At 41.8% G+C, this 23247-nt stretch overlaps 2 protein-coding genes and 1 long non-coding RNA gene across 24 annotated transcripts in view; 2 read left to right on the forward strand and 1 right to left on the reverse strand.

Annotated features, from left to right (window-relative positions):
- The window catches only part of LRP8 (LDL receptor related protein 8), an 81720-nt gene extending 77645 nt beyond the window's left edge, over nt 1–4075 (forward strand). For 17 of the 22 annotated variants that reach the window (XM_055092564.2, XM_034965500.3, XM_034965481.3 and 14 more), the window contains 2 exons: nt 64–240; nt 2564–4075. In XM_055092564.2, the coding sequence (XP_054948539.1) occupies nt 64–240; nt 2564–2602 (216 nt within the window). In that variant the 3' untranslated portion in view covers nt 2603–4075. The remainder of the gene's footprint in view (nt 1–63; nt 241–2563) is intronic. The other 5 variants (XM_055092569.2, XM_055092578.2, XM_034965495.3 and 2 more) reach the window with 1 other exon arrangement.
- Nucleotides 4076–6821: 2746 nt separating this feature from the next.
- On the reverse strand, nt 6822–10527 carry LOC103785471 (uncharacterized). Its single transcript, XR_611167.5, has 2 exons — nt 10260–10527; nt 6822–7163 (listed from the first exon to the last, which is right to left on the reverse strand). It is a non-coding gene; the product is annotated as an uncharacterized LOC103785471 (long non-coding RNA).
- Nucleotides 10528–11110: 583 nt separating this feature from the next.
- MAGOH (mago homolog, exon junction complex subunit) lies at nt 11111–22917 on the forward strand. Its single transcript, XM_003815015.7, has 5 exons — nt 11111–11244; nt 13973–14031; nt 15953–16063; nt 20882–20964; nt 22695–22917. Exons 1-5 carry the CDS (start codon nt 11157–11159, stop codon nt 22792–22794), a joined length of 441 nt encoding a protein of 146 aa, XP_003815063.1. The 5' UTR covers nt 11111–11156; the 3' UTR covers nt 22795–22917.
- Nucleotides 22918–23247: the final 330 nt, after the last annotated feature.

Here is a 23247-nt window from a genome sequence, read left to right on the forward strand (position 1 = left end):
ACAGCACAGTCAGGGGGCTGAGTGTGACCTCAGAGGTCATCCACAGTGCCATCCCCCTGTCAGGCAATCAGCAGCTTTGATCGCCCACTGTGGGCAGAGCCCTGTCTTGGGGAGACCAGAGAACCGGAAGACCCAGCCCCTGCCCTCAAGGAGCTTTTTGTCTTGCCGGGGGAACCAAGGTCACAGCTGCACCAACTCCCGAAGAACCCTCTTTCCGAGCTGCCTGTCGTCAAGTCCAAGGTAGGGCAGTGCCACTCTAAGTCTGAGGGGCTGGTGAGTGAGGGCATGAACCAAGGCAGGCGCAGCCAATCCTAGAAGGCTTTCTGGTTTGGGAAGGCTGCAAATTGTAAGCTGGGTGTTGGGGCAAAGAAGAAAAATGGGTTAGTCACAGACCAATGAATGGCATGTGGAAGAAAGCAATCAAGTTTGGGGCAGGGCAGACAGAATTGCTGCTGAGGCAAACTGTTCATGAAGGGGAGACATGGGAAATGAGATGGAGCAAATGAGGAGGGTTAGCAGATGGCCTTGAGGATCCTTAACCTCGGCCAGTCCAAAAAAATAGTTGCTTGACCAGTTTTTGAAGATCAGAGGGAGCACAGTGGAAGAAGCACTGAACTTGGAATAAGAAAACTCCCAGTTCCATCCTTCCACTGCCCTGTGATCTCAGTCACTTCTTTCTGCTCACTGTTATTTGTAAAATGAGAATAACAACCCCCATTCTACCTGCCTCCTGAGTTTATAAAGTACAAGTGAGATAGCACATGTGAGAGCACTTTGTGACTTACAAAGCACTCTGCACATGTAAAGTGACATTATTTCCAGAGAAAGAAATGACTCAGGGGGAGTTACTCCCGATGAGTGTTAAGGACCAAGTAATAAGCTTCTGCCAGTTGCAGAGAAATAAGGAAATCAACATTTAGTGAGCACCTACTGTGTGTCAGACACTGTTCCCAGTGTTTTACATACATTTTCTCATTTAATCTTCATAATAACCTTATCAAGCTGATATTATTCGCCCCATTTTGCAGATGAGGAAACTGAGACTCATAGAAATTGAATAACTTGCCTAAGGTCATAGCCAGGAAGTGGCAGAACCAGAATTCAAACTCCAGTCTGTATATACACAAAAGCCCATGCTCTTTCCTTTATATCGTGAGGTAAATAGCCTTGAAGCTGTGGAAATCAATATTCTCAACAACCTGTCTCTCCTCTGTCCATTTCTCGGATAACTGTACCATCACTACTGGGGCCTATCTTTGGCCTAGAGATCTGTCTTGGAGAGAGTGGGAGGGTAGCTAGACTAGAATAAGATAGTCTTAAATATCTACACTGGTGGAGGATGGCCATTGCATTCATAAAAAAACTACAGAAAACCCAAAGATGACTTGAAAGGCAGTAGAGTTACTTTTTATCATATGTAGAATGTCCAGAGATGGGAGATACTAGTCTGATTCTACTTTATGTTGGTTACGTTGACCTAGGATATTCTGGGCCCTATGTGTTGTTAGGTACTATGTTAAACACTCTCTGTGCATTATCTCATTTGATTCCTCAACAACCCTGTGAGGTAGGTCCTATTACTATTCACATTTGATAGATGATAAAACTAAGTCTCAGAGAAGTAAAGTGGCTGGCCCAAATTCACATAACTATGAGGAAAAGTACTGAAGCTGGGGAGGGTCTTTCCAAAGGAGGGTATCTGGGAAATGGAAAAGAGGCAAACAAGATTACATCAGGACTAGTTGGGGAAAGTTAGATGTGTACCCTGGAGAAGAAAACACTCAGAATGAACGGAAGGGAATTCAAACACCATCTATAAATTTCAAGGGTTGTCCTATGTAGAACTGTCTCTGAGTCCGAGATGGAATCAGGGAATGTCAGAAGATATAAACAAACAAATTTCACATTAATATAGGGAAGAATTTAAATCTGTTGTCCACAATGGAATAGACTGGCTCAGGGGTTAGTGGGCTCACCATCCCATGGTCAGCCATTTTTGGCAGACAGGAGTCTAGCATCTACCTAATGACTGGAAAGCAGAGGTGAGGGAGAGAGGGATGGAATTTAATTAACCTGCATTGCCTCCCAACTCTGTTTAATCTGTTGGGAAGGTGCAGTATATTACCTTTCTAAATGTGATTAGCATGCTAGAGACAAGTAACCCCATAGCCTGAAATTTAACATTTGCCAAAGCTAACCCACTGAAATTGACCAAACCTAAAATCCTATAAGGGAGGATTGAGAAAATTTAGATCTGTGCAACTGTTCTTTACAAAGATACAAAACAGAATGATGAAAAAATCTACAGCTTTGGATTCATACAGACCTGGGATCAAATTTTAGTTCAGCCACTTGCTATGTGATCCAGAACAAACCCTACTTAAGCTCATTGAGTTTTTTTTCTCATCTGTAAAATAAATAGGATAAATCCTGTCTCTTAGGATAGTTTGAAGATTATGTGAGCTAATACCTGTTAAAGTAACGTAAGTCTGTGATTTGTCAATACTCAATAAATAGTAACTCTTATGGATCTAATGACGAATTCTTTGGTTTGTCTCCCCAGCGAGTGGCATTAAGCCTTGAAGATGATGGACTACCCTGAGGATGGGATCACCCCCTTCGTGCCTCATGGAATTCAGTCCCACGCACTACACTCTGGATGGTGTATGACTGGATGAATGGGTTTCTATATATGGGTCTGTGTGAGTGTATGTGTGTGTGTGATTTTTTTTTAAATTTATGTTGCGGAAAGGTAACCACAAAGTTATGATGAACTGCAAACATCCAAAGGATGTGAGAGTTTTTCTATGTATAATGTTTTATACACTTTTTAACTGGTTGCACTACCCATGAGGAATTCGTGGAATGGCTACTGCTGACTAACATGATGCACATAACCAAATGGGGGCCAATGGCACAGTACCTTACTCATCATTTAAAAACTATATTTACAGAAGATATTTGGTTGCTGGGGGGGCTTTTTTAGGTTTTGGGGCGTTTGTTTTTTGTAAATAAGATGATTATGCTTTGTGGCTATCCATCAACATAAGTAAAAAAAAAAAACAAAACACTTCAACTCCCTCCCCCATTTAGATTATTTATTAACATATTTTAAAAATCAGATGAGTTCTATAAATAATTTAGAGAAGTGAGAGTATTTATTTTTGGCATGTTTGGCCCACCACACAGACTCTGTGTGTGTATGTGTGTGTTTATATGTGTATGTGTGTGACAGAAAAATCTGTAGAGAAGAGGCACATCTATGGCTACTGTTCAAATACATAAAGATAAATTTATTTTCACACAGTCCACAAGGGGTATATCTTGTAGTTTTCAGAAAAGCCTTTGGAAATCTGGCTCAGAAAATAGATACCATGGTTTGTGCAATTATGTAGTAAAAAAGGCAAATCTTTTCACCTCTGGCTATTCCTGAGACCCCAGGAAGTCAGGAAAAGCCTTTCAGCTCACCCATGGCCGCTGTGACTCCTACCAGGGCTTTCTTGGCTTTGGCGAAGGTCAGTGTACAGACATTCCATGGTACCAGAGTGCTCAGAAACTCAAGATAGAATATGCCTCACCCTCAGCTACTCCTTGTTTTAAAGTTCAGCTCTTTGAGTAACTTCTTCAATTTCTTTCAGGACACTTGGGTTGAATTCAGTAAGTTTCCTCTGAAGCACCCTGAAGGGTGCCATCCTTACAAAGCTAAGTGGAGACGTTTCCAGATCAGCCCAAGTTTACTATAGAGACTGGCCCAGGCACTGAACGTCTAGGACATGCTGTGGATGAGGATAAAGATGGTGGAATAGGTTTTATCACATCTCTTATTTCTCTTTTCCCCTTACTCTCTACCATTTCCTTTATGTGGGGAAACATTTTAAGGTAATAAATAGGTTACTTACCATCATATGTTCATATAGATGAAACTAATTTTTGGCTTAAGTCAGAACAACTGGCCAAAATTGAAGTCATATTTGAGGGGGGAAATGGCGTACGCAATATTATAGTATATTGGATATTTATGTTCACACAGGAATTTGGTTTACTGCTTTGTAAATAAAAGGAAAAACTCCGGGTATATGTATAGATGTTCTTCATTATAGACATCTTCTTTGCTTTTCCTGGCCTTGGGGGAGGAAGGGAGAAGTGCTCTTTTCTACTTGTGGGGTCTCCCACTGGAAACATAATCCTATAGTCCCAGAAGGATTCAGTCCCCAGTGGCTTTCCCATCCAAAGAGAAAGAGTTTGAGTTTCTTAACTCTGCTGTTCTGCCACTTACTCCCACTAGACAACCAGGGACAAGGTGCAACATGGAAGTGTTTGACTTAAGTAGGAGCAGAGGAGCTGCATCTAATCTCATCATACCTGGAACTTGACACACTTAAGCAAATGCCTTCCCATCCCTACCTGCCAGATGCCCCCAACTCAATGAAGTTGGATGTCTCACCAGCTTGATACCCTTTGAATTTTCAGTCAGACATTCTGGAGTTCCAGCATCCTGTACCTAGGACCTTCCTCTGTGTCACTCTTGGCCTCTTAAACTCTAAGAAAATAACTATATTCTGGAGCTTGGGCAGTGTGTTTTGCATAATCCAGCAATCTCCTCATGACATGCATGTGTTGATAGTCCTGAAACATTCATTGAGAGGGTAAATGCAGTTGACCTAGAATGACCAATACCAAACAGAATTTTAAGAACAGGTGGCCAACTCCTATGGAGCTTACTCACATATTACTATTCTTTTAAGAACGGAAAGTAAAATTATTTTTGACTGAAGAAAAATGATGACAGTGAAAAACATGGAAATGTACTCAAAACAAGTGACTTTTTCTGTAACCTTCCAAAGAAACTGAATTTTCCAAGGAATTAAATGATAACAGGGGCTAAGGCATAGTTTCTAAACTTTCAGTCAGATCCTGGCATTCACAGAAAAAAATAATGAATGGGGTCTGGACATACAGCCTGAGATCTCAAAATGACGATGAAATTCACAACTTTTCTCAGAGACATTCATGTTTCCTGCATATGCTACAACTGCAGTTTGAAAGAGGCAGCAATGGGAAAAACCCTTTACAAGAAACAAATTATGATATATTCATGTGTTGGACGGCAGTAAATAAGATGAAACCTGAGGAGTCAGATCCACCTTCCCCCATTCATAGAGGCTTTTCAGCCTCATTTTGAGGTTACATATCTTTTGCCTTTTGCCCCCGTGCATAGGTATCTACAGCCAATCACAGATCATAGAGTCACTGGACTATAGAGCTGAAAGGAAGCTCAGAGACAATGCCAAGAGGGCAGAAAATTTATCAGAAGCCAGTCCCAGTGCTTTTCCTCCATTTCCTTCTGCAGAAAGACTATCTTGGGCTGCCTGAACATTGTATCAAACCTGCTACCTATACTATGGTCTACCTTTCCTCCAGTGGAATTACAAAGGCACTAGCTGAAATGCCTTCTAGAAACAGAGAAAACGAAACTGTACTTATTTACTCTTGATACACAGATTATTTATAAAACAGATTGAAGTAACCCGTTAACTGGCAAAAAGAGAGATCGGATTTAAATGTATGGCAGTAAGTCCTATTGATCCCTCCAGTTATCTCAGTATGACTGCAGTATATTCATTCACTAAAACCACTCACTAGATACCAACTACACACCTGGCACTGCAGATGTAAAGGTCAGTCACACATGTTCTGACTTTACAGAGTTCACAGTAGCAGTGGAGGATGATATATGTGGAAACAAAAAAGGCATTGATTCTATTCAGAGCACTATTAGGGCTCAAAGGAGAGAGGGGTCTTTCCACCTAAGAAATGAGGAATAGGGTCATCATAGAAGTGACCTTAAGTCTTAAAAATTAAGAAGGGGATTCCAAGCTGCTTCAGGCAGAGACACATCGAGCTAAAACAGAGGTATGAAAGAGCACAGGGACTTTAGGAATTGCACAGTTCATTCTAACAGGAACAAAAGGCTCAAGGGGGGCAAGAAATGAGGCTGTATGGAAAGAGATTCAATGTAAGCACTTTATAAAATAGATTAATTTCTGATTCAATGAAGCATTTCTTGATCATTGTGTACAAGGCACTAAATGCATCATGGAAAATTCATTAGGATGCATTGCCAGCACTTTGCAGAACTGATATTATTCAGCCTCAAGCTTTCCAGTGGCCAAAGGGAAATGCTGACTGCTTTTCATATATTTGAGTCAAAGATTTTTTATATGGTCAATGAAGACTAATATAAGGGCAGTGGGATTTTCACAGAAGCATGCCATGTTGTCGAGAGCCTCTTAGATTTTCTCAACTGTGAGAAAGAAAAACGAAAATGTTGAAGACGTTGAGTCTGGAGAGGGGATACCAACCACTGTCCAGTTGGGCACTGGTGGGAATGGGGAAATGGCACAGGAATGCAAGCCTCTCCACCCTACCCCCCGAACTCCAGCCATACACTCATCGTTTCACAAAATATAAATGAGTTAGCATTAAATGTTTCAGAGTAAATAATTCCTTTTCCCGAAATGCATGAAGATAGAGTAACAGACTTCTCACACTGTATTTTTAGGGTATGGAGAATTTAGAAGGTTAAAGAATTACTGCTTCAATTTTTCAGTTAAAAAAAAAATCAGGAAGCTCTGTTCATTCAGGCTATGCACCATGTGCACAGTCAAGAATTAGCAGAAACCCTCTGCATTTACAAACACTTTGTGCTATAAAAAAGTAATTTTTAAAAAGCCACTTGTGTGTATATATATATATATATATATATATTTAAAGCCAAGGTTTTGATACTTTTTTACAAAAACTACAAGAGAAAACAAATATACCTGTCCAAACCATATACTTTTAAAAGAGCATTTTTTTTTCCATACAAGCTGTTGTTAATTTGGGGGTAAAGTGCTGGTTTGCAAACTTCATCAAATTGTTCCCAAGTGGATTCTCCTTGTCTCCCCCCACCAACCCCCAAGTTACCATATTTGATGTAAGAATCAGGCATGTTAGAATGTTGTGTCACACTAACTGGTTCTGCTCTTTTTGTCTTGTCATTCAAGTTCCGTTAGCTTCTGTACGCGGTGCCCTTTGCAGTCTGGTGTCTCTTCCAGAGGCGAGGGGGCTGAAGATGGCGTGCTGCATCTCACTAGCTATACTGGCATCATCTTGGTAAACTGAAAACCAAATGTGGACATTTGTAAAATCAGTGCACTGTTTCTAGAGAGAGATTAAATTCATTTTAAAAAAATCTTTTAAGTTTTGTTTCATTGTAATACTTTAATGAGGGGGAGTGAACTATCACTGAGTCCCTAATGTGTACCAGTATTCTACATAAATTATCCCAATCTTTGTCAACAATTCGGTGAGATAAATACTATCAATACTATCCACTCCCATTTTATAGATGAGAAAATGGGCAAAGTAACTGCCCAAAGTCACAAGGTTATTTTTAGTGCCCCCAAAGAGCAATTGTACATGTAGCATTCTCTGCCTAAATTTTCCTTCTCTGCCTCCACATGACTAACTCCTATTTGTCCTTGAGTACTCCACTTACGTAATGCCTCCTCCAGGAAGCCTTCCCTTTTCTCTAAGACTAGGTTAGATAACTCACCTCTGTACTTCCATAACAATTTTTGCCTACTTGCATCCCAATACTTCTGGCTACCATTCATTCCCATGCCATTGGGGTTGCTTTTGCCAAGGTCATCCAGGACCTCCTCGATTATAAATCTGGTAAACATTTTCAGTCTTGCTCTTCCTTGACCTGGAAGCAGTAGTTAACACTGTTAGCCACTCTTTTCTTGGCATATTCTTATTTTGGCTTCCATGATACCATTTCATGTTTTTTCTCCTATCTCTCTGGCCACATCTTAGTCTCCTTTGCCTACCCCTTAAATTATGGTATTCCATCTCAAATCCATCCACTTTTCTATCTCCATTACTTTTTTTTTTTTTTTTTTTTAAGAGACAGGGTCGTACTCTGTTACCCAGGCTGGAGTACAGTGGTAGGATCATAGCTCATTGCAACCTCCGCCTCCTGGGCTCAAGCAATTCTCCTGTCTCAGCCTCCCGAGTAGCTGGGGCTACAGGTGCATGCCACCCTGCCCAGCTAATAGATTACTTAAACTACTTATCTGAATGTCATACTTCTAGTCTTTTCATTTTCCAATCTAACCTACAACACTGCAGCCAAAGTGTCTTTCTAAAGTACCATAGATGTATCACCACCACTTCTTTTCACTTTCCTGCTTAAAGCCCTTCAACTGCTTTGCTGGCACAAAAATCCAATATTCTTGGGTTTGCCCAAACTCTTTTAATATGGCTTATAAAGCCCTTCATGATTTGGCTTCTGCCCCATCTCCAGCTTCATCACTCACTACTCTATATTCTAATCACACAGTTCTGGGCCTCCGTCTGGAACATTTCCTTCAGGAACATTTCCCTAAGGACCCTACACTGGATTAGGAGTCACCTCATGTGCTTCCATAGTTCTCTGTGCTTCCTTTATTGGTAATCTTATCCTTACATTGTAATTGCTTGTATGCTCCTTAACTGCCTCCTCTGCAAGCTCTGTAAAGAACTGTCTTGCTCAACATTGTATCCTCTCTGCACATGACACTCAGTGGATGCTCAATAAATGATGCTGAATGCAGGCACTGCAGACACACAGACCATGCTCTTTCAGTTACACCATGTCTCATATCCAGAAACCTGGATTACTTCACAGCCTGACTGGAGTTGTGTGTCCTTTAAATTTCTCAACACTTTTGTTATTTGCCACATCTGAAGATCCCCAGATTCACTTATGATTTTTATAATTTTACTCCTGGAAAATAACCTTGAAGCAATTGCTTAATCCCTCTACATACTTAACTCTAATTACCACCTCAAGATTGTTGTGATGATTCAAACAACAAGCACAGGTAATCCCATTGACCCTAGGGGCTGACATTTATTAGGTGCTTGATACCTGGTCCCTTTTCTTTTTTTCTTTTTTTTTTTTTTTTTGAGACAGGGTCTTGCTTTGTCACCCAGGCTGGAGTGTAATGGTGTGATCATGGTTCCCTACAGCCTCGACCTCCCAGGCTCAAATTATCCTCCTACCTCAGCCTCCCAAGTAGCTAGGACTACAGGTGTGCACCACCACACCTACCTATTTTTAAAATTTTTTGTAGAGACAAAGTCTCCTATGTTGCCCAGGCTGGTCTCAAACTCCTGGGCTCAAGTGATCCTCCTGCCTCAGCCTCCCAAAGTGCTGGGATTACAGGTATGAGCCACCGTGTCTAGCCCCCTTCTCTTTTATACAATTCCCTTGTTACCACCCATATCCAGTGTTTTGTAATAAAAATGTCTTATGGTTTTACAGCAATTTACAGTTTCCGAGACATTGCTTCTTATAACAGTTCTGCTAGGTGTACATTATTATGCTCATTTTAAAGAGAAGGAAACTGAAGTCTAAAAAGTTGAGTCGGTTCACCTTTGGTTACAATAAGTCGTTGTTACACAAGGGATTATTTTAACCTGTGTCCAGTGATTTTTTCCCCCACCACACCTACTCTACACTCTGCTGCTAATGCTTTTGCAGGGAGAAAAGGACTCAGTGTTAAGACTGAGGGCCGGGTGCGGTGGCTCATGCCTGTAATCCCAGCACTTTGGGAGGCCAAGGCAGACGGATCGCCTGAGGTCGGGAGTTCGAGACCCGCCTGGCCAACATGGTGAAACCCCGTCTCTACTAAAAATAGAAAATTACAAAAATTAGCTGGACATGGTGGCGCATGCCTGTAATCCCAGCTACTTGGGAGGCTAAGGCAGGAGAATCACTTGAACCCAGGAGTTTGAGACCAGCCTGGGCAACATAGGGAGACTTTGCCTCTACAAAAAAATTAAAAATTAGGTAGGTGAGGTTGCGGTGAACTGAGATCACTCCATTGCACTCCAGCCTGGGCAACAAGAGCGAAACTGCGTCTCAAAAAGAAAAGACTGGGAATAGGAATCAGAGACTGCTGTCCCAACTTACAGAATCGTATACAGTTCTAGCCGCCAGGACCCAAGAATGATGTCATCTCGGCACTGTCTCTAGAACCATTCATTCTTTCTAAGCCTGGAACTTAGATGAGTGAAAGCAGGTTCCTACTACATAATTATGATCTTGATTGCCCTGGGCCTACTCAACTGTAAATTTTTTCCAGAGCCAGAAAGGCTTCACAGAGGACAACTTTACCCAGAAAAGAAAGAACCTCTTTGGTCAGTGGTCCTCAACTCTGACTCACCTGAAAGCTTTACAAAAAGTATCAATGCCCAGGTCCAGCGCTGGAGATTTTAACTGGCTTGGGGTAGAGCCCTGGCATCAGTATTTTTAGAGGCTTCCCAAGTGATTCCAATGTGCAGCCAGGCAGAGAATTACTGCTCGGTAAGTGGGATGACTGGGGAGTGGGAGATCAAATACTCTAACGTCTCCCAGCACCTATTCTAGAGATCAGTGGGGCAGAAAGGTAGAAATAAAAGGTGGAAAGGGATGAAATGGGTAAGTGTGGGTGAATTAGTTCCAGGAAAACGGCAATCTCCACTGTGGATTCAGGGAAGGCGTCACTGAGGAGGGCTTTCTTAACAGTTCAGGTCAGTGGAAGCCAACTTGAGGCACACATCGTGCGCGGCATCCTCCGGGGAGGTCGGGTCATTTCACCCCATTTTACTGCCGAGATGACCTAGGTCCAGAGACGGTGAAGAGCGGTGTACGACTCACACAAGTCGGGGGTCCTGTGAACCGAGGTTGAGCCTGGCGGGCCTTCGGCCCGAGGTCTTTCAGCGAAGTCACCAGACCCGGGGTTCAAAGCCCAGAGGTAGGCAGGCGGCTGGCTCTCCGCCTCAGGCCTGGAGAGAACCCACGGGTACGAACCTCAACCTCGCTCCCGCGTCCAGCTGGAGGGGCGGAGCTGGCTGGCCCCGCCTCCGGGTTAAACAAAGTTCTTTACAGACTAGGCGTAAGGGGATGTAGCAGTATTGTTGCCACTTCCGGGCGAAGAGGATAGCGAGAAGGAACCCCTCCACGCAGCGACGACGGGACCAGACGTCACTTCCGCGCGCCGCCGCAAACGTCAGTGTCGGGCGCAGACGGCGGCAGTGCGGCTTGCTCTTGGAAGTTCAGGCTCGGTTGTCTTTTGGGAGCCATGGAGAGTGACTTTTATCTGCGTTACTACGTGGGGCACAAGGGCAAGTTCGGCCACGAGTTCCTGGAGTTTGAGTTTCGACCGGACGGTAAAAGCAGCCTGCCGCCCGCCGGGAGCGGGGACCAGGCCTGGGGGCCGGCGAGTGGGGAGGCCGAGGGTCGGAAATCTGTGGGGAACTAGAGGAGGGAGGGACTGAGACCTGTGCAGTGCAGATCTTAAAGGAACGCCACTGTGTCTGCTCCACGGGGTCTTTCTATCCATTCAGCAAACGTTGACTGAACGCCCACTGTGTGCCAGGCTCTGTTCCACTCTTTGGGAATACGGCAGCGAAGGTAGACAAACTTCCCCTCTCGTGGAACTTGTGTTTTACTGCTGGGAGAGAGATCATAAACAAAAAGATGATTCCAGATAGCAGTGAGTGGTCAAAAAATAACATGGTAGAATAATTGCTGGATGGGCTGCTTTTAGATAGGTTGGCCATTAGAGAGCTCTCTGTAAAGGGTATATTGCAGCCGAGTCCTAATTAACAAGAAGGGCTCAGCTTTGTGAAGCTCACAAGGAAGACCATTCTACACAAAGGGAATACCAGATGTCAAGGCTGCAGGGCGGGAATGAGCTAGGCGTGTCTCAGGTGGTCAGTGTGGTTGAAGAGTGGTGAGCTGGGAGATAGCAGGAGATGATGTCGGATAGGTAGGTAGGAGCGGCACCTTTTAGGTCTTTATAGACCACGGTAAAGAGTTTGGACTTGGAAGGCTTTTTTTTTTTTTTTTTTTTTTTTTTGAGACGGCTTTCGCTCTTTTTGCCCAGGCTGGAGTGCAATGGCGCGATCTCGGCTTATTGCAACCTCCGCCTCCCGGGTTCAAGTGATTCTCCTGCCTCAGCCTCCCGAGTAGCTGGAATTATAGGCACCCGCCACCACGCCCGGCTAATTTTGTATTTTTAGTAGAGACGGAGTTTCACCATGTTGGCCAGGCTGGTCTCGAACTCCTGACCTCAGGTGATACGCCCGCCTCGGCGTCCCAAAGTGCTGGGATTACAGGTGTGAGCCACCGCGCCCGGCCGGGCTTGGAAGGTTTTAAGCAGAGGAGAAATGTGATCTCTTCTTGAAAAAGCATTCTGGTTATTGGGTGCGGAATGGGCAAGAGTGGAAACAGGGCTATTGATTAGGAGACTGTTGCAGTTGTCAAGACACGAAAGATGTTGGGGGCCGGGCGCGGTGGCTCAAGCCTGTAATCTCAGCCCTTTGGGAGGCCGAGGTATGCGGATCACTTGAGGTCAGGAGTTCGAGACCAGCCTGGCCAACATGGTGAAACCCCGCCTCTACTAAAAATACAAAAATTAGCTGGGTGTGGTGGCAGACGCCTGTAATCCCAGCTGCTCGGGAGGCTGAGACAGGAGAATCTCTTGAACCTGGGGCGGAGGTTGCAGCAAGCTGAGATAGTGCCACTGTACTCCAGCCTGGGTGACAGAGCAGGACTCTGTCTCAAAAAAAAAAAAAAAGAGATATTGGTTGGGACTACAGAGATAGTAGAAATGGAGAGAAAGATTTAGGAAACTGTTGGAGGCAGAACCAACTGGACTTTGATCGTTGATAGGATTTTGTTGGCAGAGGCACTGTGGTGAAGGAAAGAGGAATCAAAGATGACAGAAGACATCCACTAAGTGGGGCACAAAGATGAATCTGACAGGCCCCGACTGTGAGGGAGATAGATTTGTAAGCAGTGATAAAACAGCATATTAGGTGTTGTGGTAAAAAGAAACAGAGGAGGCTCGCAGCAGAGAAGGGTGCACCTAACCAAGCCTGAGGGTCAGAGGAGGCTTCCTACATAAAATGATGGGAGGAGGGGATGTGAGGAATTGGTTAGGAGACGAAGAAGAGTCAAGAAGGCATTTTAGACAGCATGCAAAGAGGCTGAAAACCAAAAAGTGCTTGGGATGTTTCAGGCAGAAACCAAGTAGTTTGACTTCAGCTGTGTGAGAGAAGAATATTGGCAGGAATGAGGCTGGAAAAGCAGGCAGGGGCTTAGCTTAGCTGTATGCCATGTTGAGGAGTTTGGATTTTACCAGGAAGGCAGTGGAAAGCCATTGACTTTATCAAAGTATTAGAGTAACCTAATCTGATAGATCTGTTACCACATCACCTTGTCCACTGTATGGACAGTGAACTGAATGTGAAGAAACTTGAGGCAGAGAGACAGCACAGAGGCTGTTGGAATAAATTCACTGGGCTCATCTCACATGTATGTCTTCTAGTCTACATGTCTTCTATTTCCTTCTGTCTTCTCCTCATCCCCACCATTAATCTGTCAGATGCACACATGGGCAAAGGGTCTTGTGTACCAAATGTGCTCAGTGATAAAAGCAGCAGCTTTTCCATCACAGAAATAGAGTATGGCACAGTCACATGATAATATATGTAAACTGCATCCTACAGTTTTCAAAATGTTTTCACAGCTCATTTGAGCCTCAGGAGGTCCTATGTGTCGGTAAGTTATCAGTTACTAGGCCTGTTTTCAGGACATTCACCTGCAAAAATGTGATTCGACAAAGTCAGAAAAGAGCCTGCCTGTGTTTATACCTCACCTGAGCTGCTTTTTGCAGTAGTTGAGTGTCAGCTGTATATTTGGCTGTTTAAGCCTGAAGTGAAGAACTGAAAAGACTAGTATTGTTGAAATACCTTAAGAGTAAATAATAAATCTGTTAGATACTTTGAGCAAGTTAGATACATTTTGGGCAACTGCTGATGCCTTGGCATGGTATTGATGCTTTATTCATATGTTTTTATTATACGTTGAAATTGTTTTTTGCCCCCACAGGGAAGTTAAGATATGCCAACAACAGCAATTACAAGAATGATGTCATGATCAGAAAAGAGGTATGAGCCTTCTGCCTTCTGAGAGTCGTTCATTTGCTACATTTCAGCTTTTTGTCTTGCATTGTTTTTATTGTTTCTAGTAGTATTGAAAGATAAAGAACAGGGAGAGAGACACATGTCTGTAGACAGCTTCTGGATTATTTCCCAAATCATCTTTTAGTTGGGATTTTTTTATTTTACATTGTGGAATCAATTACTGGTAACCTTTGACATACCTTGGTTTGAACCCTGAGTCTGCTGCTTACTACCCCATGTGACCTTGGGCAAGTTCCTGGCTGAACTTGATAAATCTCTGTTTCTTCACCTGTAAAAACAGGAATAATAAAAGCTAGCTCCCACTCCCAAGTGCTGTCATAAAATTAAATATGTTCTATTTAAAGTGCTCTGTATATTCCCTGTGTACATGGTACACAATGAAGAGCTATTTAATTTACATCTGAGTGGGAAAGGGAGCATGGGAAAGCAGTTGACATCATTGAATGCATGTTAGATGTGAGGCGTGGCATCTTATTTAACCCTGATTGTAAGCCCATGTGATGGGGGAGGGTATTATAGCCCCCTTACAAATAAGAAAATAAAGGCCCAGATATTAATTATGAGGCTTGTTCTGAGTTACCCCTGCTAGTAAGAGATACAGCAGGAATTCCCAATCCTGCCCCAGTAAAGTTCATATTCTCCGTTCTGTGATTTCTGCTACATCATTAAGGCTTCATCAAAGCTACTCTTTCCTTTTAACCACTTTGCCACCTTTGAAAATGTCTTAGCATATATTTTCATATTGTTATTTTAGCTATTGATTTTATGCTTATTCACACATGTCAGTATCCTCACTATTTTTTTACACAGGCATATCTTTTAAAATACATTTTGCTCCTCAGGAGTGTATTACCTAGTTAAGAATAACTGGCCGGGCACGGTGACTCACACCTGTAATCCCAGCACTTTGGGAGGCCGAGGCGGGCGGATCACGAGGTCAGGAGATTGAGACCATCCTGGCTAATACGGTGAAGCCCTGTCTGTACTGAAAATACAAAAAAATTAGCCGGGCATGGTGGCGGGTGCTTGTAGTCCCAGCTACTTGGGAGGCTGAGGCAGGAGAATGGCATGAACCCAGGAGGCGGAGCTCGCAATGAGCCGAGATCGCACCACTGCACTCCAGCCTGGGCGACAGAGCAAGGCTCCGTTTCAAAAAAAAAAAAAGAATAACCAGGGCATGTGGGTGTCGCAGTCTCTTTTTTGCTGCAACAAAATGCCTGAGACTGGGTAATTTGTAAGCAGTAAAAATATATTTCTCACAATTTTGGAGGCTGGAAAGTCCAAGATCAAGGTGCTGGCAAGTTCAGTGTCTAGTGAGGGCCCAGTCTCTGCTTCCACAACTGTGCCTTGTTTTTGCATCCTCCAGAAGGAATGAATGCTGTGTCCTCATATGGTGAAAGAACAAGAAAGGGGCCAGCTAGTTCCCTTAAGCTCTCTCCTAAAGCACTAATCTATCCCTGGGGCCTCTGCCCTCAAGGCCTGATCACCTCCTAAAGGCCCTATCTCTTAACACTGTTGCTTTGGAGATTAATTTCAGTATGATTTTTTTGGAGGAGACACAAACATTCAAACCATGGCAGGGGGCACTCACAGATCTGTTTTGGATTTCGTTGTGAGTTGGGTATGTGGGCAGGCAGAAGGGCCATGTGAACAGGATGTACCAGGAGGTAGTAACAGCTAGATAGGGGACTGAGGTGCAGTTACTGGATACTTCTGACCGTGTCCCTCACCTGCATCATGCCGAGGTTGAGCATGAATGTCTTCCCACTTAAGGAGATGCCAGAAATAAGTCTGCAGGAACAGTTATTTTTATCTTCCATCACTATCTGAGTCAAAGCACTGCTTAAGGATACAACATACATTTTGTTTTTTAACTTGCTTTCAGGCTTATGTACATAAAAGCGTGATGGAGGAACTGAAGAGAATAATTGACGACAGTGAAATTACCAAAGAGGATGATGCATTGTGGCCTCCTCCTGACCGAGTGGGCCGGCAGGTGTGTTTTATTGATTATCCTGTAGTGCAGAAATCTTACAAATAAGATGAGGTTTAGTAATCTGCATATGATAGTGAAACTGTGTGTGTGTGTGTGTGTGTGTGTGTGTGTGTGTGTGTGGTGTTGGTGGTGGTCAGCCCTGCAGAAAGCAGATTGCCAGCGCCTTGGTCTAAGGAAGCATTAATCCCATGGGAAGGAACAGGGAGAACAAGTGCTGCTGGCTGCCAAGAACCTAGCCTTGAATTTCTTCTTAGGACCCCCCACACTCCCTCCTCCACTTAAAGCTTTTGTTGCCTATCTCACTTACTAACTACTATGGACAAAGCATTGTGGAGATACAAAGAGAAATAGAACATAATTATTTCAACAATCTAATGAAAGGAAAATCATACAAATAATTCAGTGTATGTATTTAAATTCATGTATATTTATATATATTAATGTATATATTCATTCTGAGCACCATTTTGGTAACTAAAAAATAAAAGCCACTGTCATATTGAACTGAATTAACAGAAAAGGTATTTTCACTCTGACTGCTACCATTCTAATCCAGACTTCTAATAGATTTCCTTGTTTTTCCTCTTGTTCCATGCCATCCTGAAAGCCAGTGTGATTTATTTATTTATTTATTTTTTTGAGTTGGAGTCTCGCTCTGTCGCCCAGGCTGGAGTGCAGTGGCATAATCTCAGCTCACTGCAACCTCTGCCTCCTGGGTTCAAGCGATTCTCCTGCCTCAGCCTCCCGAATAGCTGGGATTACAGGCGTCCTCCACCATGCCCAGCTAATTTTTGTATTTGTAGTAGAGATGGCGTTTCACCATGTTGGCCAGGCTAGTCTCAAACTCCTGACCTCAGGTGATCCGCCTGCCTTACCCTCCCAAAGTGCTGTGGTTATAGGCGTAAGCCGCCGCATCCTACCGGTCTGATCTTTAAAAACGTAAATTTGCTTATGTATTCCACTGATTTAAACTCCAATGGCTTCCCACTGTACTTAAAATTCAAACTCCCACCTTATCTTTTACCATGCTTCCAATCTGTCATGGTGTTCAAACCTTACTAGCTTCATTTCTGTTCCTCAGACATACCTAGGTGGTTCTTACTTTAGGGCCTTTGCACTTGCCACATTCCGCCTAAAATATTCTTCCTTTAACTTTATACAAAACTGTCTCTATTATTGAGGTCTTCAAAAGTCACTTCCTCAGTGATGTCTTGCCTGTCCATCCAATCTAAGAAGTCGCTTCCCATCATTAAGAAAAAGATCTGTTGTGTTGTCTTTTTGTGTTTTTTTTTTCTTTTTGCTTTCAGTTTCATCACAATATGTGTTGTCTTTGTAGCACTTGCTATTGTCTAAAATTGTCTTACTTGCTTTTCAGTGTTTTTCACTGCTGTATCTCTAGTGACTAAAATAGTACCCATGTATAGTAAAAGCTCAATAATAATGTATTTGTTAAATTAATATGAAAACCCATATAAACTCATTCCTAATAATCTCAAAATGATGGACCAACCCTTGAAGAAGAGTTTTTTTTTTTTTAAATCCACCCTCAGTACTTACTAAAGTTAACTTTAATTTATGTTCAAGGGATCTCAGTAATATCATATATATGTATTTTGCTTTACCACTTATAAAATTTTTATTTCTATTAACTCATTCTACCATCACAATTCTGTAAAGAGGGAAGGGCATATTCCTTTGTACCAGCAATAAGCCATTGGATACTGTAATTAAAATCAATTCCATTAATAATTGCAAGAAGAGTTATAAAGAACTTGGGAATACATTTAACAAGATGCATTTAACAAGATATACAAAACAAGATGTACAAAAGGGCTTTATAGAAGGACAAAAATATGTATCGTTTTTGTGGATGGCAAGATTCAGTATCATAAAGATGTCAGTTTTCAACAAAGCAATTTATAAATTCACTGTTAATTCAAATAAAAATCGCAGTAGGATTTTTTTCCCTTTAGAATCAAATAGAATGAGCATTAAATTCATGGAAAATCAGAGGCAAGAGTAGCCAAAATAATACTGGAAATTTCTTATAAAGCTATGGTCATTTGTAGTATGATATTGCCTCGGGAATTGACAGCTAAACCAATGGAACAGAATAGAGAGCCCAGAAACCAACCTATGAATATATGGAAACTTAGAAAAGTGTGCTACAGAGGTGGACTTTCACATTAATGGGAAAAGAACGAATTATTTAACAAATTGTACCAGGACAGCTGACAATGTATTTATGGAATATTTTTTAAATTAGGCCATAGAAATCAAAAATTTTAAACAGAATATAGACTTGTATTATTTCTGGGTAGAGAAGGAGTTTTTAAAACTCCTTAAGGGGTAAGATTGGTAAATTTGACTTCTTTACAACTTAGGTTTGACAAAAGATGGCAAGATAAAGTTGAAAGATAAGCCATAGACTGGAAGAAGTTATCTGCAAAACATAAAACTGGCAAGAGTTCTCTATCCAGAATATATAAAGAATTACAAATTAATAAAAAGACTGTCCCGTGGCAGAATGTGCAAAGGTTATGAATAGATAACTTACAAGATCAAACAGGTGGCTAATATGAAAAGATTTACGGCTTCATTTGTAAAATGAAAGGACAACAGTGAGATACCATTTCAGACCCATTAGAATAACAACAGAAAAAAATCTGCCAAATTTTAAAAATGATATGAGAAAAGAGTGAGAATAAAATTAGTATAACCGCGTTAGGGAGTAATTTTGTGGCATCTGGCAGCATTTAAAATACTAGGAATTATATGGAGACATTTTCACATGTACAAGGAGATGTATAGAAGAATATTCTTGCTACATTGTTTATAGGAATAAAAATTTAGAACTTAAGTTTATTTCAGTAGGGAAATGGAATACCACAAGCATTTAAAACTAATGAGCTAGATCTGTGTAACTCAACATTGATAAATCTCGAAAACAATGTGGAATGAAAAATGTAAAAAGTATGTATAATAAGACCATTTTTGTAAAAATTTTAAAGCACACTACCACGTCTAGGCCAGGTGCAGTGACTCATGCCTGCATTCCCAGCACTTTTTTTCTTAATTGGGAGGCCAAGGTGGGAGGATGACTTGAGGCCAGGAGCTCAAGACCAGCCTGAGCACAGTGAGACCTTTTTTCTACAAAGAAAAAAAAAAAAAAACCCTAAAAATTAACTGGGCGTGGTGGCGCATACCTGTAGTCCTAGCTATTTGAGAAGCTAAAGGTGCAGTATAGCATGAGCCCAGGAGCTCAGGGTTACAGTGAGCTATGATCCTACTACTACACTTCAGCTGCAGTGACAGAGTGAGACCCTGTATCTAAAAAGAAATAAGTAAAAACATACTACCAAATCTGAAACAAGAGTGGAACAAATCGGGATACAGGAGGGAGAACAGAATGGGAGATGGACATAAACTTTGTAATATTTTACTTCTTTTTTAAAAAAAATCTGACACAAGTATGGCAATAATTTATAAATCTGAGTATTGGAAACATCTCAGTTTTTTCGATTTTCTGATTGAATTATAACAAAAAGTATATATGAATCAAAAAGAAGAAAAAGTAAATAGGCCTCACAAGAATATGAATTCCACAGGGCAGAGATCTTTGGTTTGCTTGGTTTTACTTATCTGTCCAAAGCACTGAGAACAATAGCCAGCACCCAGTAGGCTACACATAGATACTTTTTGAAGGTTTATGGTACTCATGTCACTGTTTGGAAATTGAGATCCAACATCATACATGTAGGGAGTGACAAAGTGGGGATCAAACCTAAGGTCTGGAAGTTGCCTAGATAGATTAGATTCTTTGGTTTTTGTTTTTGTTTGTTGTTGTTGGAGACAAGGGCTCACTCTGTTGCCCAAGCTGGAGTACAGTGATGAGATCATGGCTCACTGCAGCCTTGACCTACTGGGGTGAAGGAATCCTCCCACCTCAGCCTCTCTAGTAGCTGGGACCACGGATGCACACCACCACACCCAGCTAGTTTTCGTATTTTTTGTACAGATGAGGTTTAGCCAAGTTGCCCAGACAGGTCTTAAACTCCTGGGCTCAAGTGATTCTCCTGCACTGGCCTCCCAAACTGCTGGGATTACAGGTATGAGTCACCACGCCCAGTCCAATTGTTTGGTATTTTTAAAACTTAGGTGTATTCATGTTACTCCACATTGTTGACAATGAAAACTCATACAAAATACTACATAGGCTGGGCACAGTGGCTTATACCTATAATCCCAGCACTTGAGAGGCTGAGGCAGGCGGATCACCTGAGGTCAGGAGTTTGAGACCAGCCTGGCCAACATGGCGAAACCCTGTCTCTATTAAAAATACAAAAAATTCCATCCTGGCTAACACGGTGAAACCCCGTCTCTACTAAAAATACAAAAAAAATTAGCCGGGCGTGATGGCGGGCACCTGTAGTCCCAGCCACTCAGGAAGCTGAGGCAGGAGAATCGCTTGAACCTAGGAGGCGGAGGTTGCAGTGAGCCGAGATCATGCCAGTGCACTCCAGCCTGGACAACAGAATGAGACTCTGTCTCAGGAAAAAAAAAAAAAAAAAAAAACCTACATAGATTTTTCCAAATCTGAGAAATGGTAGGGCCTTAAGGGTACAACTTCTTCTAAATATGAGCTGTATTTATCTCTTGTTTTTAGTGCCCAGCACAGTTTAGTGCTCAGAGTGAACTGCCCTTGTTTTTGTGGCCATCTGTAGTCAAGTTTGTGTGATTTGGCAAATGATTAATCCTTCTGTGTGCTTGATGAATAATCCAATTCTACTTGACTTCGATTTTCTAAAATGTTTCTAGGAGCTTGAAATCGTCATTGGAGATGAACACATTTCTTTTACAACATCAAAAATTGGTTCCCTTATTGATGTCAATCAATCCAAGTAAGTGTGCATGATCCTTATATCCAGTTGTGTCTGTTTTGGAGCAGATTGATAAGAAACCTTAACCAAATTGGGACCATTATGGGAAGAGCTGGGGCAAATGCAAAATGCAGGTGGGCAGCTTTGTCCTTCTTGTTAGGGAGGAACCCCAAATTATTTTTGAGGACTTGCTCCTATTACTTTTGGTGTTTCATTCAGCCATTGCTACTGCGAGCTTCTTGTTGACACACACATATAGATGAATGCATAGGAGCAGCCAGAAGAAAAAATGGAATATGCCAAAAAAGTGCTCATGATAAACTGTAGAGTCACCGAGTCTGAATAGCTTTCTCAGTGTGACTGTTGAGACTGGCACATCTTAAAATCTGACTTTGGCGAAACTTGACATTTTTTAGGATCTAAGTTTTATTTTATTATAAATTTATTATTATTATTATTTTGAGATGGAGTCTCCCACTGTCACCCGGGCTGGAGTGCAGTGGCGCAATCTCAGCTCACTGCAACCTCTGCCTCCTGAGTTCAAGTGATTCTCCTGCCTCAGCCTCCTGAGTAGCTGGGACTACAGGCACCTGCCACCACACCCGGCTAATTTTTTTGTATTTTTAGTAGAGACAGGGTTTCACCATGTTGGCCAGGCTGGTCTTGAACTCCTGACCTCATGATCCGCCTGCCTCGGCCTCCCAAAGTGCTGGAATTACAGGCGTGAGCCACCGTGCCCAGCCTTAAATTTATTATTTTTTACAAAAGCATTGGTTTGGTGAAAAGGGATCAAGATTTTAAAATTCATGTTGTCAGTGGGGCAGATTATCAAGTTGAGGCATGAACCTATGTGCTACAAAGAATCCTTAGAAGTTGGCAACTTCTTTGGCTCTTACGTTTTGAGGGTTCAGGATTAGGTACGGCTCACTTTTGGCAAATGTTGGGCATAATTGTCTTCCTTTGGACACTCTTCTTAGCCAGTGATGCCACAGTAATCTTCAACCTCTTGGTCCTGCTTAGTACTACTACTTTTTTAAAAAGTTTTCCTAACTCGGGCCGGGTATGGTGGCTCACACCTGTAATCCCAGCACTTTGGGAGGCCGAGGCGGGCGGATCACCTGAGGTCAGGAGTTCAAGACCAGCCTAACCAACATGGAGAAACCCCGTCTCTACTAAAAATACAAAAAATTAGCCAGGCGTAGTGGTGCATGCCTGTAATCCTAGCTACTCGGGAGGCTGAGGCAGGAGAATCTCTTGAACCTGGGAGGCGGAGGTTACAGTGAGCCAAGATCACGCCATTGCACTCCAGCCTGGGCAACAAGAGCAAAACTCTGTCTCAAAAAACAAAACGAAACAAAACAAAAAAAGTTTTCCTAAGTCTGAAAGTAATACATGCTCATTGTAGAAAATACAGGAAATGTAGAAAAGTAGAAAGGGGAAAATCATCCACAAGTTTATCAATCAGACAACCATTATTAATATCTTACAGTATTTCTTTTTAGTCTTTAATGCATTTATTCTATGCATTAATACAATATATACTTTTTAAGAAGCATAAAAAATACAGTTGAGATTAATAATTGTTATTTTAATTATATTTTTTTCACTTAATGTAAGCATTTCCCTATATTAAAAACAGCATATTTAAATTACCTCATAATATACCATTTTAATATATAGTCTTTTCCTTTTTAGGGACACTTGATGGGTCAAAGTTTTAATGCCCAAACTTTTTTCCTTTTGTATTTTAGGGATCCAGAAGGCTTACGAGTATTTTATTATCTTGTCCAGGACCTGAAGTGTTTGGTCTTCAGTCTTATTGGATTACACTTCAAGATTAAACCAATCTAGATTGAATATTGGTGTGGACATGGGGGGGGGGTGGGTGGGAGTAGAAAATTTTGTGTATATCAGGGCAGTATTTTTTTATGAACTATAAATGATTGTCTTTAATAAATATGTGATAAAATCCAATTTTTATTATTTTATAAAGACCTGAACATGTGAACTCTTCTCAATTACTTTGTAGAACACTAACATTCTATGTGAAGTATTGCCCAAAAATCAAATCTAATCAACTCTCTAGATATACCTACGATTTTGTAGGAAATAAGAGAATACAGAAACATGTTTTTAAAATACAGTGGGACTTCAATCAGCCATATTGAGAGGAAATTCCAAGGCAAATGACCTGGTTTCTTCAATAAATTACAAGGGAAACAGATAGAATGGGAGCTTATAAAGGAGACTTAAGAGACACATAACACAATGTTTGGACCCTATTTGGATAATGATTCAAAAAAA

This window comes from Pan paniscus, chromosome 1 (genome assembly GCF_029289425.2).
Source record: "Pan paniscus chromosome 1, NHGRI_mPanPan1-v2.0_pri, whole genome shotgun sequence".
NCBI classification, from domain to species: Eukaryota; Metazoa; Chordata; class Mammalia; order Primates; family Hominidae; genus Pan; species Pan paniscus.